The 19,802-nt window shown below is 31.0% G+C and overlaps 1 protein-coding gene across 11 annotated transcripts in view; it reads left to right on the forward strand.

The window, feature by feature from the left end:
* The window catches only part of LOC127065366 (mitogen-activated protein kinase-binding protein 1), a 106,610-nt gene that overhangs the window by 56,000 nt on the left and 30,808 nt on the right, over positions 1–19,802 (forward strand). For 8 of the 11 annotated variants that reach the window (XM_050997572.1, XM_050997576.1, XM_050997567.1 and 5 more), the window contains exon 3: positions 16,632–16,723. In XM_050997572.1, coding sequence (XP_050853529.1) covers positions 16,632–16,723 — 92 coding nt within the window. Of the gene's footprint in view, positions 1–1,234; positions 3,704–16,631; positions 16,724–19,802 lie in introns of those variants that run through there. The other 3 variants (XM_050997569.1, XM_050997570.1, XM_050997568.1) reach the window with 3 other exon arrangements.

The following is a 19,802-nucleotide window of genomic DNA, read 5'->3' on the forward strand; positions in this document are numbered from 1 at the left end:
ACGTCCATAATAAAATGTCGAACTTGGCAGGTTCGATTTAAAAGAGTTGTAACTTTATCAATTTTCAGAATTTTCTTATAGAGATTTTCACAGAAAATTTTTAACAGGATAATACTAAAAACAATACTAAAGTTAATACTAAAAATACTACAAATATTTTTAAATCGATCATTCATTTTTCCAACTTTTTAGGCGTATGTGACTTTTTAAATAAACGTAAAAAAAAAAAAATAGAAATAGAGAAAGAAAAAGATCTCTTTTAATTTATCTATTATATGAATCATTTATATTTTTTACTTAGTATTTCATTTATTCATTTATCTGTGTTCATTTCCAACCAATATCGAGATTACAAATACGATTAAAAGATATTTCTATGAAACAAAGTATATTATTACATACTATCTATTCGATACTATAGTAATATTCATCGATAATTGCTTCCTGATAATGTTAATTACTTAAACTTAGATACGTACTGGTAATATATATATATACACATACACACACACATGTATGTATATATCGATCGTCAGTCGTAACAACATAACGTAACGCTCATTACATTATCGCATGAAGTAATCATCTCGATCTTGGATCAGATAACATCGACCGTAGTCGCACTTGATTCAAGTGAAATTCTAACGGACTCGTTCAGTACAAAAAGAACGTTCGAACGTGTTTCTCTTGAAAGACGAGCTCGAACATCTTCTATTTTCCTTCTATGATCGAAAATAATCGAAATATCTTACGACGAAACTTGTTAAAAATGAAAGGAAAGTTAGGACCAAATAAATAACTAAATAAAAAAGAAGAATAATGAAATCATTGGCGCGAAAGAAAAAGAAAAAAAAACCACGAATCATTTAATTACAAAACATTTCTAATAAGAAATAAAAAAATAATAATAAAAAAAAAAAAAGAATAAAATCGTCGTCTGAGAAAGCAGACATTTAAAAATTTTCATTAAGAATAAAAATGAAAAAGGAGGAAATAATAAAGCGCGTATCATAGGTAAAAGAAAGAGAGATAGATACAAAAATATACATATATATATATATATATATATATATTAAAAAATAAAAAAAGAATGAAAATCTATATCGTTTATATTAGAAACATACGTAATATAAATATACGTAAGGTAAGAGAATAGAAGATACGTCGTATATTGTGTATATAAGACGGAAGAGTTTGTCGTCGGTGGTGGGGATAGATTGGGTGGTAGAGTGGGGGAAGCGAGACGTTCGAATAGGTAGTAGGAGGACAAACGGTTCAGTAGAGAGTCGGACGTCCGCCGTGGTACGTCGTTCTGCTTTGTTTCTCGCGTTTCTTTCTCTCTCTCTCTCTCTTTCTCTCTACGCACACATACATTCTCTCTCTCTCTTTCTCTCTCTTTCTCTCTTTTTCTCTCTTTCTTTTTCTCTCATTTCTTATTAATTTTCGATTACGTGAAAATCATTTCCTATTCTCTCGCACACGTACGAACATTATTCGTTATTACTCGTCAAGAAGAAAAGGATCAAATTTTTGGACCAATATTTGCGTGCTTATATATGCGTATGCGTATTCTGCGTGCATGTGTGTGTCGTGTCGTTCGAGAATGTGAAAAAGAAAGAACAAAAATCGAGTTCGTTATTCTTCGATTCGTGGAATGTGAACGAGAAGAAGTGACATTATTATTTTGCCAGGGATGAAGAGGAAGAGGCTTAGGAAAGAAAGAAAGAAAGAAATACAAGTAGAAGAGAACAATAAGTGAAATATTTAGGAAAGTAAATCGATCGAAACATTTTAACGTCGTATTTAACGTTATTTAACGTCGTAGGAAATCAAATTGCGTCGTTTAGAATAGTTGGCTTAATGAATCTTGTTCGGTTACACGCGATAAATAAATAAATGTGTGTAAACGATCGATCGATGACATTCCCAGAGGTCAATGGCCCTTTGCGAAGAAGATGAAGGACGATAGGTGAATTAGTCGATAAGCTATTATATTTCTTATACTCTGCGATACGAAACAATAATTAAATGTGTAAATATTTCTTTACACGTACGTAAAGTAGTAACACAGACGACATTGTAACGCGTACGAGAGATACACAGTTTGTGCGTGATCAAGGTGTCGTGTGAATTTTTGATCGACTGTATACTTGTATGTACGTTGTACGTATATACGTAGTTTTCCGTGTGTCGCGTCGCGTCGTAGTATATATCTCTTTCTCTTCTTCATTTCTTTTCTCGTTAACACACAGACAAAATCGTTCGGTCTTTTAAGATGCAGGATGCACACGAGCGAGAATGGCGTAAGGCACAGCATTTAAAATCGTTGTATCTCATGGAAAAGGAAAGGAAAGGAAGAATTTAAAATTTATTTATACATTTGTCGCTCGTTAGAATTTTTATTTTATTTTGTTCCGTTTCTTTCTTTCTGTCATCTATTTATTTTGTTTTATTTTATTTTATTTCTTTTTCTTCAATTTTTCTTCGCGTTCGTTCATATCCAACGTTTATTTACATCCCTCGTTCTCTTCGTTCGCTTGTGATTTTTTTTGTCCAGCTTATGACTCGTATTTAACGATCGTACACTACGCGTACGTTACCATTTTATTCTTATTCTTATTACTATTATCATTATTGCCGTTATTATTATTATTATTATGATTATGATTATGTCGCGAGAAAATTCGTTAATTGAATCGTAAGTTAATGGTATTCACGTATAAATGGATTGTAAGTTGCGATTAATAAATCCTCTTTGCTTAGAGAATATTACAAAACGTTTTAAGCTCGAATCATAAAAGGAAGAAAAAGAAATACACACACGTAGGTACGCAAGCGCGTATATCATACACGTATTTTCGCACACGTACACGAGCGAACAAGAAAAACACGACGATCATAAACGTACGAACACAAGATTAATTAAATCTTGCCAGTGTAAATGCGTAGATCGTGCTAACGTGATCCACGATCCGCGACGCTTACGTAACCAAGACGAAGCTCGTTTCATCCGGAAGTAGGAGGACCACTTGGAGCGTGAACTCGGAAACGATCGATTTTCTTCTCCTAACTTTACTTTTCCAATTGGACAACAAACGAAACATTCGATCGTAAATGTGATCTTTCGAAAACGAAAAAAAAAAGGAAAAGAAAAGATTCGAAGAAAAGAAAGAGAAAAAGAAGAAGAAGAAGAAAGAAGAAAAAAAAGTTTTAGACGAAGATTTAGTTTGGTCCGATCGAATTCTGATACGATCGATCGATCGATCGATTGATTAATATCTTATTTTTTTCCTGTTCTTTCTCGATGTTATTACGAAAAAGGAAATCCACGAAGCAAGAAGTCCGGATATGTGCGAACTGATGGCGGCTACCCGGTGACCGAGAAACGCGATTGCAACGCGTGCAACGAACGAATCGAGAAAACGCTTGAAGAAATAAAGAGAGAGAGGGATAGATAGATGGATAGATGGATGGATGGATAGATAGATAGATACATAGATAAATAGATATATATAGCTAGATAGATAGATAGGGATAGTTGTAGAGATAGAGAGAAGAGAGAAGAGAGAGAGAGAAAGGGAAAAAAGAAGGAAAAAAAAGGTGGGCGAACGATAAGAGGAACAACGTGTGAAAAATGGCTTTAATAACTCCAAGAAACAGCTCTCCAGTTGTACGCGACAAGGAGAATATTCCGGCCTACGACGTATGTATAGTATTTTCATATCTTTGTTTATATATTTACACACATATATATATTTATGTATGTATGTATATATGTATAGAATAATTACGTATTTCTCTATAATATCTTAATTTTATTTCAACGATTATCATCTTGTATTTAACTATTAACGTCTTCTTAGTTGAAAGTTGTGAACATTATTATTTTCTTTAGAGAGAGAGAGAGAGAGATAAAAAAGAATGACAGAAGGAAAAAAGGTCGTTTGACAAAAAAGATTTATCATATATACGTGTACACACGTATATACAAATATATATCTGTGTATATATGTATGTATGTATATGTATTTGTTCATCTTTTCATCACTTTTCTTTTTCTAGTCACGCTATATCGTAATATGTAAGTAACTACATATGTAGACACGAGTGTTTCTTTATTCGTCTTGCTCATTCTAACAATACGTTTCGAACTATAAAAAGATGTTCGATATAATACGAAAAATATACAGAAATGTGTGTGTGTGTGTGTGTGTATACATATAAGGATTTACATTGGTATTTAGTCATAAACGATGGTAATGTCACGGTCGTCCTATTCCTCGATATACGGGCGAACTAATGTGTCTCCTTTAATAGATTTACGTTTAACGCATCGTTGACCTACAAAGGAAAACTAGGAAGCGAAAAAACGAAGCCTCGCTGATAAATTCTTTAAGTTATACATACATACATACATACATACATACATACATACATATATATATATATATATATATATATATATATATATATATAATCTATCGTACTGTATAAAGATCAAACACTCGACTAGTTTCTATATACACACGTATTGACAGTTACTATACATATATATATATTCGTTTTTTCATATCACTATATATACATACATACATATATATATATATATATATATATATATATATATATAATTTTCTTTAAATCACAGTTATCCAATTAAGGATCGTTAAACATGTTTGTTTCTTATATATCTATACATATTCTAAAATACATATTCGATTGAAGATATTTAATTCAAGTTTTATTCGATAAATGAATTGATTATATTAATCGAATAAACTCTACGTAACTTACTTTTCAAATAAAAAAAAAAATCCTTTTGAAAAGATCGTGCATTCTCGTCGCCGTGAGGGAACTCGCGATAATAGAAAAAGAAGATAAAAGAAAAAGAGAGAAAGAGAGTACCTGGAGGAACTCAAAGTCCTAATGGAGCCACAATTAATTATTACCGAGCAATAAGCTAATAAACAAGCGGTTACCCTGGCTCTAATTATTTGCTGCAGGTGATAAGCATGAACCGGTTTCAAGTTGGGTTGCCCCTACGGCGAACATATGCGTTCGGTCTAATAAACGCATCCGCAGTTAAGCGTTTCTTGTTCGCTAAGCAAACCTATTGTTTTCTTATCTATATTCTATATATATTGTACATAATATATTATATATATTATATATATTTATTATGTATATTATATACACTTCTTATATGTCATGCATATAATACACATACACAGAGTTTATATATGTATGTTATATACATGAAGAAATGTTTTACTTCGTTATCTCAACAAAAAAAAAATAAATGAAAAATTATATAAAAAATAGTGAATCACCTTCTTTGGTTATAAATATCATCGTAATTATCATTGTCCTCGCTATCGTAGTCGTCGTCATAATCATTAAATATTTTTAGTCAATGATCCTTCAGATTTATTATTTGCAGTTCGTTCTTTGCTCAACGTTTATATGTACTTACACCACCGTTTATATACACCATGAAACGAGCAACAACTCTACTCGAGATATCACTATCTTTGACTAACCTACTGACGCGAAACTGTTGTTCACCGTTTATTCCAACCTGTTAAACTCGTTCAATGTGCGTTGCTTTTGACGTACGTTATTTCTCACGAGTTTAAAATATACTTACGTACGTATTACTATATATTATACGTCATCAACATACGTGCAAAGGAGTTCTTTCAATTTCCTTTTTATTCTTCTTTATTATCATCGATTAATTCCTTAAATAAAAAATATATATATATGTATATTTATATATAGCACGTGTTCGCACAGTTCTACGCATCGACTGACCAAAGCACTTGCTAACAAAGATTTTCTATTTCTTTTGTAAATCTATTATTCTAAATTTTATTATTCCTTTTTAATGCATTTTATATGCTACCTTTAATACTAATTTTATAACGTTTAGTTCAATCGTTTCGAATGTTTCTTGATACACGATATCGAAAAATATTTGTTATATTTTTTTAGGATAAATCGAAATGTTAAAATTGAAATTAATCGTTTGTTAGAAGGAAATGAATGTCTCTTGTGAAGTAATTGCGTCGATCGTATTTTTATTTTATTTTTATTTTCTATTTTTATTTTCTATTTTTTTATTTTTATAGTAAACGTTTTCATCAACGCTCGTTTCGATGCTTGTATGTATACAGGATATGTACTTAGACTGTCTTCATAACAAACAAGATTATCATACCTTATAAAGACCGTACCTGGTATAAATCACTACCGTTCCAGATCTCTTGCTCGGGATTTATCATAAAAAGAAGAACGATACCTGTTTCGTTCCTTTCCTCGAGATGTCGTAAAAATATCGTGGCAAATCAATTTTGTTATAGTTCGAAAGAAGTAAAGAAAATCTGAAATCACGTTTATAAATATCTTATTTATTTCTTTTTATCTATATCTTTTTATTGACTAAAAGGAAAGTTCTTCTTATATTAACTGTCTACAACTTTATGTAACTTTGAAGTCATACACTGCGTACATCTGTGCATTTGTAAAATTTTGTTTCGCTCTTTTCTTCGTCATAATTTTAATTGCCACTTGTTATTTCGATTTTTTGTTTCCTTTTCTTTTTCTTTTATGTTTAAGTAGAAATTGTTCTTGGCGTAGTATACGAATGAAAAATAATTTGTAGACGAGTTAAAAAGAACGAGATAAAAATTAGCTTTACATTTAGTGTAATATAACTAATACTACATCGGTATAAATAATATTATAAATCTCACATATTATATAAATTATATATATCGAAGAACGAAAAATGATTTATAGACGTTTTAAAAAAATCAAAGTAAAAATCAATTTTAATATATAGTACGCTATAAACAATACCTATAAATCTCACGTCTAATTCTTATTCATGGACAAGAGAAAAACAAGTGGAAAGAATTAAGAAAATAAATTAAAAAGAATATTAATTAAAAAACAGAAAAAAAAAGAAATAAAACAAAGGTCACTTTTTAACGATCTCTCTTTAACAATCTTTCGATCGATAGATAATAAGGAGATAAGAGGAACAAAGAAGGATATAACGAAAAAGAAACAGATAGAGAGAGAGAAAGAGAGAGAAAAGAAAAAAGCGAAACGCGATCAATCTCACGACTTTCGTAATTAATTTGATCGGAGAGAAAGGTCTCCCTAGGGCTGCACCTTCGTTCTAACACATTCCTAACGCATTCGTCGTGTGTTATTTGCACGTGGCAAAAGGGAGACACGACAGACCAACGGGATAGAGTATATACACGAACGTAACAACAGGGCGTGGCTTTGTTTCCTATGGTCGTCACATGGAAAAGGGATACCCATAGGAAACACATAATAGAGACTGTGTTAAATCGATTCCCATGTCTAACCAAACTAATGCATGCGTGCGTGTATATACGCGATCAGAAACTAGCGATAAACAAACGGTGTAGACAGGGATATGATGGGGGTTGTAAAAGAGAATATGATGAATGTCCTTTTTTATCTTATTAAAATTTTTCACGAGTCGCATTAAACGATCCTTTAATTATTATTACTTATAGTAAGATTATTATATTTAAAAAGAAAAGGAATATAACGGTGACGTATAAATGAAACGATTATTAATATAATTTATTATTTTCTTTTGTCCTTTCTTTTTTTTTGTAACAATTTCTAATTTTCGTATTTATCTTATTTTATTTCTTAACAAAGAAATAATTATTTATACTTGAATGTTATATTTAATAATATTAAATTAATTATTTAATTATGTGTAATCGTTCGATATTAAGTAATAGTAGATTAATATTAATATTGTTAGCATCACGTTATTAGAATACCACGTAAAAAAGGATTTTTCAAGTCTTATTTATCACGGTTTTCGTTATAAAATAAAATCTTCGTTCATATCCGAGGATTAGTCTTCGTTAACTCGAATTTTTGTGTTTTACTTGAAATTATTATGTCGTGTAGTTAATTAACACTGGTATAAAAGTTATACTATAATAAGTTTTACTTTTCTCTCTCTCTCTCTCTCTCTTCTTCTTTTTTTTTTAATTATAACAAAAAATTGTTACAAAAGTTTCTCAAGATAATTAACTTCTTGTAATCTACGTAATCTCAAGATGCAACTGAATTAAATCTCTCATAACTCAAAAAAGAAAAAAAGAAAAAAGAGACCGTAAACAAGAACCTTCATTTTTTAATACAACATTAAAAATTTACAAGATCAACGAAAATATGATATTCGATTTGGATCTCATAAATTTCTGATACACATAAGATTTCCATTGATACATTAATATACGATTGAACGATCGAATTATACATATTATACTTTCTAACGATAATGTTTATCCTATTGAAAAATAAGTAAATAAGTTATTCTAAGGGAACAAATGAGAGAGAAGCCAGTGCCGGGTTGATCGGTTTAGCGACCTTGCGTGTCAGGGTCACCCTCGATTGATCTTACGGTGAATCGATAAATATTTATTGCCTTTAACGTTCGTTCGCGTCTTGGTGACGACAACCTTGAAGGAATCTCTGATGTTATTTGCACGATTCTACGTATGCACGTTTACCTTTTATCTTCTCATTTTCTCTCTCTCTCTCTCTCTCTCTTTCCATCTATCTCTCTTTCTCATTCAAGCGGACGAACTCATTACGTAAGGCGACGTGTATTATGCGAGAAAGACCTTGTCTACCATCGGTTACGCGTTACGTCACCTGTACACGTTGGATGTAAGCTGTATAACCACCTTTGCCAATGCTGCAGCTCCTGCTGCTGCTATGGTTGATGTTGATGCTGATATTGATGCTGATGCTGATGCTGATGCTGATGCTGATGCTGTTCTGTTGTATTCCCCCTATTCGTGTCATTATTATTGCTACCAGCAATACTCGCTGATGATTCTCATCTTCCTCGCGAGTTTCAAAGTCCTCACGACCGAGTCCTACGTACACGTATGCGTATATTACGTATACGTATACGCACACGTATATATCGTTGTACTCATAGTTATTTTCCTCTCATTAGAGTCATGGCTTCAACGTTTCGATCGGACTCGTTCTCATCATGGGAATTAACGTTTAAGATTGTATCTATTGTCATCTTTTAATCGACTGTTATCATCGTTCTAAGAATTTGTTTTATTGTCACGTATAAATTTATGCACGTACGATTTGATGGATAAATGGATGGTTGTAGGGCTGTGTTTTATTTCGTAGAAACTTTATTCCAAAGTTAATTGTTACTGCTAATAGATTTTTCAGATTGATTCTGTTATTATCTTTTAATCGATAGTTTCTATTTTTTTTTCTTTTTTTTTTTTATAGAGTTCGTTTTATATTTACGTATGCATGTATGTATGGATGTATACATGGATGGATGAATGTATACAGTTCGTTTTGTAGAAAATTTATCTGAGAAATTGCATTAATCGATCTCTCGAGTTTCGTTTTGTTTTGTATCGAATAATATTTATTATTTATATACAATGCAATCCTTAAATACACGTGAATGCAAAATTACGATATATCAACGTTTAACGCAATTCAATCGTGATATCAATATAATTTTTTTATAGCTGAACGTATAATATATTTTTGCGTAAAAATTTCCGAAAAGAAATTAAAAAGAAATAGAAACAAAAAAAAAAAGAATCGTTGCATCAAAGGATTAATCAATAATTGATGACAACGTTTACTTGCGATAAGCTTCACAATTTCTTGAATATTTTCTTATACACGTTTATTTATCGATAATTGCCTCAACAAGCTTGGTCAATAAAAAGAGACGCTTAATAACGTTCCAAGAAAGAAAAAAAAAAGAAAATAACAGACACATATTTTTAATCGTAGTTAAGTTTTACGGTAATACCGATCATTTACGTTATCACACGTCGGAACTTGCTACTTGTGCTGAACGATTTAGCGTGGAAATACATATTTATCTCTCTCTCTCTCTCCCTCTCTCTGTCTTTCTCTGTCTGTCTGTCTGTCTGTCTGTCTGTCTGTCTATCTGTCTCTCTTTCTCTTTCTCTTGTTAACGCCCAAGCAAGAGGCTTTTCAGCTTCTCGAAGCATCGTAAATCGATCAGGTTGGACCGTTGATTGGTCTTATCCCTACCAACACCATCACCACCATCACCACCATCACCATTAACCATTACTACCACCAATAACCCACCACCCCACCCCACGCACATACCGTTATTGTTTACGTGCGACAAGTCAATGCGTTTTCGCGTGAATGGAGGTGGCCCGGATGGAAAGATCGGAATTATGGATTTCCATATTTGGTTGATGCCCACGCATACAGTAAAAGAACGTCGTCTTCCCTCCGCTCCTTGATACGAGCTATAACACAAAAAGAAAAAGAAACTATACGCATGTACGTGTGTTGCGTATATGTACGTGTGTATTCCATTTGATTTTATATCAACTGGTTAAACCGACCAATCAGCCTTCATCTTGTTCTTCTCTTATTTCTCGAGTTTAATTATCTCGGTCAATGAGCGTGGTATGAAGCATATAAACAGTTTCATGACACTTTTAAATTGACGTTTACTTTCCATGATATATGTCTCTCTGTGTAGATGTGTGTGTAAACTATTGTGTATGCGTGTGCGTGTGTATGTGCTCTGAATTCTCTTTGTTTTGCAATGATAACTGTTTTATTGGTATGTCGTAAAAAGAAAATATTATTATCTTATTTTCTTTTATTATTATTATTATTATTATTGTTTTGTTTTATTTTATTTTATTTTATTTTATTTTATTTTATTTTATTTTATTTATCTAATTGTATTTCGTCAAAATTTAATTGTAGATATAAGACGTGTCTAAAAATTTGTTGGATACTGTCGAAGATATAATTTCAATTATGTCAGATATATAGTCTCTCTTACTTTCCAAGTTTTTAATAAAGATCGATTAAATTCGATAAACTTTTCAGACAATATCGAAGATTATATCGGGTTTCTTTTTTCTCTTCTTTTTCTGAAAAGTTTATAAAACATCGAACTTTTAATGACTATCTATCGAATCTATAAAATTTCAATATTGATAATCATATTGGAAATATCTATAGTATAATTAAATTAAAATATCCTTATTTCGAATTCGTAATAATTGCCAATTGAATTTTTTGGGAATTTTCAATATCGATAATAATATTAATAAACTTATACAGTATACATTTTGTTAGTATTATTATTTTCACCAGTACGGAGTTATATCATCGCTAAAAATGTCTTAATACTTAAATATGTAGGTATATAATATCCTTGCTTCACATTTTTTTAATATTCTTCATTTGAAATTTCAATAATTGCCAATCGAATTTTTTGAATTTCAATATCGATAATAATAGTAATATATATATATATATATATATATATATATATATATTCATACATCTTGTTACATGACTTTACCAAATATCGAGATACACATACACACATAATAATAATATATATAATTTCGGATGATCGATAAATCTCGTGTTAAAGCACCCTTTTAAAGGGGTTGACTTGGACTTAACATAAGCATGTTGTTCTTAAGAAACAAGAAACGAGAATGAAACGAAGGATGATGTATGCATCCTCGTAATGCATCCGTATTCCGACAAGTTATAGATCATTATGATGGAACGGGTGTAGCGCCGTGTTGGAGAATAATTTCTCTCTCTTTCTCTCACTCTTTCTCGTTCTTTCTATCTCCTTCTCTCCTCCTGTTTTTCTGTGTCTCTCTCTCTCTCTTTCTCTTTTTTTTTTTATCGTCAGCAGGTAGAGGGAAGTAAACGCGTAAACGATTTAATGTGAAAAAACCAGAAAGAAAAAAAAAAGAAGAAACATTGGCAGTTCGTATGCAAGGACGACAAGCTGGTGCATCATCGCTAAAAATGTATCGACCGGTTTCATGTTATTCTTGTTTTTTTCCTAAATTTGACTACCAATTTAACCCTTTGAACGACGTCATTTTACAGTGTAGTACCTCGTTAATCATTTCACTAACTCTCTAATTATTTCTTCCCTATCATTATCTATAACGATAGATATACCTTATGTATAATAACATATATTTGGATAGCGTATAATAATTTTCTATAAGCGTTATTTTCTTAAAATAATCATGCTTTTTTCTTCCTTCCTTCTTTCCTTTCTTTTTTTTCTTTTTCTTTTTTTTTTTCTTCCTTTAAATCGAAAATACTTGGAACAGAACACCTTTATATATAAATATAGTCTTACCAATTTCTAACTTAACTGTTTTATAACGATTGGAAATAAATAATTAGATAATTACTCACCCACACACGCACAATAAAATTTTATTATTCATATATATATGAAATTTCGATTATAAAATATCGTATTTATTGATTTGATTAATTGCAATAAATATTTATTTATGATAACGAATGCGTATATTCAAACACGAAAGATACTTTTCTGTTTTTCTAAGAAGAATTTCCGGTCGATTTCGAAATAATCCAATCGATGTTCTCCATGGGATCATAAAAAGAGAAAGATAGAGACGGAGAGATAGACAGACAGAGAGATATAGATCGATCGCATTTCAGGTACACCTACGTATATAGTATAAACGTTTTATACACGTGAGAACGTTGATCGGTATGGTATGCGTACATATGTACATACATACATATACATATATACATGTACGTATGTGTATATTATGTATATATGTGGGCACGAATGCGCGTGCCACGGATATCTTTGTGCATCTACGGTCATCGTATGTAACGTTTCGTAATGTCTACTTCGTCGTTTGATCGTTACGAAACGATCTTATGTGTTTACTTGTTGATGGACGGCCGACGATCAAATTCGACGTGAACTTGTGAGAAAGAGAGAGAAAGAGACGATGATGATCTCAATAAAAGGAGAGAGAGAAAGATAGAGAGATAATTTCAATAAAAAAAGAGAGAGAAATATATATGTATATATATATATATAGATAGATAGATAGATAGAGAAAAGAATTTTCAACGTGAACTCTTTGTACATGGTTTTGAAGGAGGAGGAGGAAGGAGAGGAAGAGAGGAAGGAGGATTTATTTAGAGGGCTATAGACCTCATTACAGTCGGTAATGACAGTACGGACGGTCATTAAGCCGCGAATGGCGAAGCTCTTTCGCTTCTACGGTCAGATATCTCTCTCTCTCTCTCTCTCTCTCTCTCTCTCTCTCTCTCTCTTTCTCTTTCTCTTTCTCTTTCTCTTTCTCTTTCTCTTTCTCTTGTATCTATCCAATCGTGCTAGCTAGAGGTTTATTCGTGTCCTAAGTAGAACGTTTGTATATGTAGCTAGTAGTAATGGCCAATGTTAGTCTTTTAACATGAGTTGGATTAACATCGAACACATAGGTGGTAATTACTTACGTATGCAAACTTTCTTTGATTTATCAAAATAAATGAGACTTAGCTCGAATGTTACGAGCTTAGCAAGTTCCTAGAAAAGATCTTCGTATATCATTAAGCAAAGAGAGAGAAAGAGAGAGAAAGAGGAGACTATGTTTGAGAAAAACTAGATAAAAGATATTCTTAATCAATATAGGATGAAACAATAACTACGTTAAATTAGATCTTAGAATTTTAAATGTGTTATATTTTCAATTGTAAATCTAGAATTTAATCTCGTTCTAATCGTATATTAATTAATGAAGTGACAATAAATTTCAAATTTGATTGTTTCTTCATTAAATATTTTATTTTATTTTATTTTATTTTATTCTATTTTATCATATGTAAATATGATTTCAATCGATTTATATCAATGATCGACAAGTGGCTTTTGTTTGAAAAATGATTTGTCAGGTTTGTCTAATAAAAAGATAAAAACGATAAAAAAGAAAAATATATTTGTATAGAAAAATAAAAATGAAAAAAATAAGAGAAGACATCTCGTGATCGATCGTCCATGAAAATATTAATTATAGGGGTGTGATCGATCATCTGACCCAATGACATCATAGCATTTCCTAATTACCATTGCAATCAACTAGCGTTTGACCTATCCAATTAAGATATTCGTTCGATCAACGAAACTACAGTGCCTCTCGATTCATCTAACGAATCAATGTGTCCGATCGATCGATCGTTCGAAATATGACTACTATAATACTAGTCTTGTTCGCTTTTAAGTTTTCTCGACCTACGCCTCGATCTCGATTCGTCACGACAACGTTCGAGCAAAACGCGTTACTTCCGGTGACGTTCATATTTTTCTTCGTCTTGATGACATAAGAAAAATCAACGAAACTAAAATCAGTCTTGTTTCTCCTTTTTATCGTTATTATTATCATTATTTTATTTCTTTTTATCACGAAAAATAAATGACAATGATAAAAGCCATCAATATCCGAGATCAAGATTCAAATGATTTTTTATTAATTTCGTTCAATCCATATCGCAAGAATAATGAAACAAATAGAATATAAACGTATCGATTGAAATCGATTCGATTCGTTCGTGGTAAAAATCGTAAAAATAATTATTACAAGTTTTATTATACCCATTAATTTATTTTGTCGATAACGCCCGAGTTTGTGTTATATTTCTTTTTATTGACAGTGCGTGTCGATTTTATTTGAAAGAGGAGAAAATTAAAAAAAGAGAGAGATAGAGAGAGAGAGAGAAAACGTTCTCTACTTGAACGTTTAAGTAAAAAATAAAATAAAATAAAATGTAATAAAATAGAAAGAGAAATAAAAAAAAAAAAAAAAAAAAAAAAAACTAAAAATGTATGCAATGATTCAAGATCAATATTAGAAAAATATTAATATGGATGAAGTAAGTAAGCGAGCGAGCAACTAAGTAAGTGCGTTCTCTCGTTCTATAATATGTCTACAACATAGATAAGTACTACCATACATATATGGTATGTAAGTACATAGCTATATATATCGTGTCGATCGAGTTTTAGAAAGCAGCAATATACGTTTTCTCATCTCGCATCTTTCTCTTCTTTCCGCGAAGAGAGTTCACCTCGATGACGTTGCTGCGACCATGCAGCACGATGATTCCTTCTTCGGTATTACTAGTAGTAGGTACTCGAACATACTAGAAAGAAAAAGAAGAAGAAGAAGAAGACGAAGAAGAGAAAAAAAAAGGCCGGTTTCCATCCTTTCACGTACCATAAATGGCGGTCTCGATCCGATCGAAAACGCATATAAAAGCGATCGAGCGAGCCAGAGAATTTCCTTCGACGTGATTTATGCATCTAAAGTAAATGGCCACTTCGTAGAAATCGATAACGTATATCCTTTCTTTTGAACTAGGAAATATGAAAACATTTCGATGAGAATTGTCGTTCATATATGTATGAATGAATATGTGTGTATGTGTATATATATATATATATTCTTTTCTTCTATTAATACTAATTTTATCATTTATTAACTTTATCTATTAATACCAGTATATATCGTATTATACGATTACATTCATATAACAAATAATAACATATGATATAATAATGTATATATATATATAATACATATATAATACATTGAACATAGATTAATATACACAATTTTATATATATATATATATATATATATATATATATATATATATATCTTATAATTTGTTTTATTAATCGATTTTTAATTTTCAACGAGCGAGATACAAATTGAGATCGATCAAGATTGGAAGAGAAAGGGGGCGGTAATTTTGGATTAAAAAAAAAATCGATCAAAAAAAGAAAAGAGAAGAAAATTTACATATTACTATCCCCTCTCTCTCTCTCTCTCTCTCTCTCCCTCTCCCTCTCCCTCTCTGAATAAAAATCAAGACGCATGCTCGCATTTTCATTAGCACGAACATTCATTGTTTCACGAATACTTTCCCGTGGAAGGCGTTTGCAAGGCGTAATCACTTTGTTCGACTTTACACGCTTCGTAATTTTTCGAATGGATCGTTGAATCACGGCCTTATATATAAAATAGCCGACACAAATTCCAATTGAATCCTGTAAATTAATAAATCTTTATCTCGGCCTTTCGAAGAGGGAAGAATCTAAAGTTCATTAAATTTCATTAGCCGCTTTATTATTTCTATTTAAATATAAAAATGCTTTCCACAAAGATTATCGATCGATTTGAAGTATACTTTCTCTGAAATACACGGTACATACATACATATAAAAAGAACACGCATATATAGATATACACACACAGAGACATATGTACATAGAAAAACACGTACACAAATATACACATAGGGACACGTGCACATGTACGAACTTATAAGAAAGAAAAAGGTGAATGTTAGAGAAGGTTGCAAAAGGTAAACAAACCGGGTTTCTCCCGCGCAACTGGTTCTACCCTCGATAAGAGCAAGGTCAATGTTAGCAGCAATAGCAACAACATTGATTCGAGGAAAAATATTCTGGATGAGAATATAAAGTTGCTCTCTGTCTCTTTCTTACTAGTTCTCTTTGTCACTCTCTCTCTCTCGGTTCTCTCTTTCTCTGTTTCTCTTTCTTTCTCTGTCTTTTTTGTGTCTCCTTTAGATGATCTTGGCTGGTTAGTCGCGTTGTTCCTCTCATCGAAACCGGATACGTTCGAGGCACGCAAGCAGCACGTTTGTGACCCGTCAATTTCGATTTGTTTCAGATAAAGCTTGAACGAGTGTTGGGTGTAACCGTATCAAGCAATGCAGCTCTGGATTGCGACGCTACGAGCGAGTTGGTCGCCTATCCTGCCGGGTGAGTCTATTCTCTCTATTTTCTCTCTTAGGTCGCATATAATCGACCCATATATATGTATATAGTATATATAGATTTATCGACTTTCGATCCCACTTGGCCCACTTTTATAACCAACTCTAATCGTTACGTTCAACTCTGGTAACGTTAAAAAAGAAAATTCGTTTTAACGGCGTTTAACGCCGTGTTTATCTAATTTGTGTCTACCTTCTAATTTCACCGTTTGAAATATTATAGATATAGGTATCTTTGTGGATATATTGCATATGCATGGATAGATATGTACGTCGATAATTATGTATGCTTGGATATATTTGCACAAGTATTTATATATATACATACATATATTATATATTGAATTGATCAATCAGTAATGTTAGAATTTACATTATTTTCTAGCTAAATAAATAAGATATTTTTTTTTTATTATTTTATTATTATTATCCTTTGTTTGTTTTACATGTTGAATATTATTAACTAAGCTACAATATATACGAATTTAAAATATGTACATCGAATAATCTCTAGTATAATAACTTTAACAATACAAAAATAGAATGCTTTATTTGCGTTAAGCGAGTCAATAGTTTTAATTATTGATCTTTGAATTATGACCGTAATTACAGTGTAAGATTTATCCAGGCATATATACGTTGAAATGTATAAGAAGTAAAGGTGCACTGTGAGTTCTGCAACCTTGCCGTATATCTTTCACAGATAATTACCTCGACCGTAACGATTTTTCGAGTACTTAATTATTAACCCTCTTTCGAACGGGTCGACGCTTTCGCTTTACGAATCTACTGACTTTTAAAGGCCGACCTGTTGTATTCATGGGATAGCGATAAATCGATCGAGAAACTTTTGCATAAATCAATGTAGGAAAAATATTAAGACATAATTTATACGTTATGTTCGTGATATATTTTAAATAAAGTAGATATTCAACGATAAATGTTTCATATCTTCTTAACCGTAACAGATTTTCGCAAACAAACACATAACTTCAGTTTAAATAATAAATTGTCACGAGTTAATTACTTCCACATTTTTTAATTAAACAAACAAAAAAAAGAGATTTAAAGTTCGCGTGAAATTTAATTTTCAACTTCGAGTACATAAAAAAAAGGGGGGAGGAAAGAACAAGATGAAGTAACGCTTGAACTTAAATAATAAATTGTCGTCACGAGTTTCTCCTTCCCTCTTCTCGGAATTGAAAAATTAAATTTACCCGTGAAAGCTAGATGATATCAATATATTATAATTAGAAAATGAATAAAAGATATGTTTCGTGAACTTGCACGCTATTTTTGTTAACCGTTTAAATAAAATATATTTTAATGAACGTATATATTTAAACTCTTTTTAATTTTTAATATCGACTACGTAGAGAGACCTTTCAATTACATAAAAAAAAGTACCGTTCGAACTTAAATAATAAATTATCATCACGAGTTTATCTCTTTCTTTTAGAATGAAATTTAAAATATTATATTATATTAAATATAATAAATATAATGCGATAAATATATACATAAAATTAGAAATATTATTATACATATAATAATTATATTCTTGACTATACGTTAAATCTATTAAACGTCTAAATAATATAAATTTCAATCGACGAATATGTCTAAACTTTTCTTAATTCTTCAAATCGATCTGATTTTTTATATCGATAGAAAAATTTTCTATAATCAAAGAAATACCGCGTGTACGTTATCACCAGTTTAATTCCATGTTTTCTCATTGAAAAGTTAAACTTTTTTTAAAAATTTCTGCAAAAATATAAAAATCGAGAACGAAAAAAAGTATCGATAAAAGAGAGAAGGGGAGGTACTCACGTTTCTTCTATTGGTCACGGATAAGCACCTACGGTGTTTCGACAAAAGAGCCCTACTTCTCGTCTCTTCTTCTTTTGTCTTCTCTTCTTCTTCTTCATCTTCATCTTTTTCTTCTTTATCTTCTTCATTTTCTTCATGTTTTTCTTCTTCAGTTTCTTCATCTTTTTCTTTTTCATCTCCTTCTTCATCTTCTTTTTCTTCTTCCTCGTCTTCCTTTTTCTTTTCTTTTTTCTTTTTTCTTCTCACCGTGACTTCAATGGAAGTATGGCGAAAGTACGATGAAGAGATTATTCCGGTTTTATCGTGACAACGAGAGAGTGGAACGAACGTTTTCGTTTATATTCAACGAGACCGGGATCAACGATCGTTCGGTGTCCTTCGACGACAACGATGATTGGATCACCTTGCAATTCTGTCTCGTGTCTTATTGCAAAATTACACTTATCTATTGTTCTCGATTTTGCAACGGCAAAAGTAAATTTGCTGTATGAGAGCAACTTTCGCGTGAGCTCGGTTACCATCGATAAATTTATTATTTTTTATTCAAAGCTGAACGGTGATCAATCGTTTCGTAATCATTTCTGTAATCGACTATTTGATGTAATCGTAGGAATTTTAATCGGGAACTTTTATCGATTAGAAAAAGGGAAAAAAGATATTGATATTATAGAAATTATTAAAAATTAATATTAATAAATTTATTATTTTTCTGATAGACTGTATCTTTGAACCTGTATTTTATAGAAATCAAATTACGGTAATACCGGTAATTTTTTTCCATTTTTTTCTGTTTCGTCACAATTTTTAAGATATTTCTAACGTAAACAGATATTAAAAATCTTTATTATAATATTTCTAATATTATGTTAAGCAAAGTTGTAATGAAATAGAATGCAATATCGAAACGAAAGTAATTGCAATATTTTTTTTCTTTTTTTTTTTGGTAATATGTATAGTACGATATCACGAATGAAAATTAATACGATGTTACAATCGTTATTATAATTATATCTTACAGCCATTATCACTATACTATTTGTTAAGGATTAAACATACTCCTAATGATCGCTCAAATATTTTCTGACAGAGTTATAATAATTTTACGATATATATTTTTCTTTTCTTTTTTTTTATTGAAAAATCATTAAATTATATTTATCGTATAGTTGGAAAAATTTCGTATTCTATGATCCAAAAAAGTTCTAACATTTGTTTCTAATCCATCGTACACG

The sequence above is a fragment of the Vespula vulgaris genome, chromosome 7 (assembly GCF_905475345.1).
Source record: "Vespula vulgaris chromosome 7, iyVesVulg1.1, whole genome shotgun sequence".
Lineage (NCBI taxonomy): Eukaryota > Metazoa > Arthropoda > Insecta > Hymenoptera > Vespidae > Vespula > Vespula vulgaris.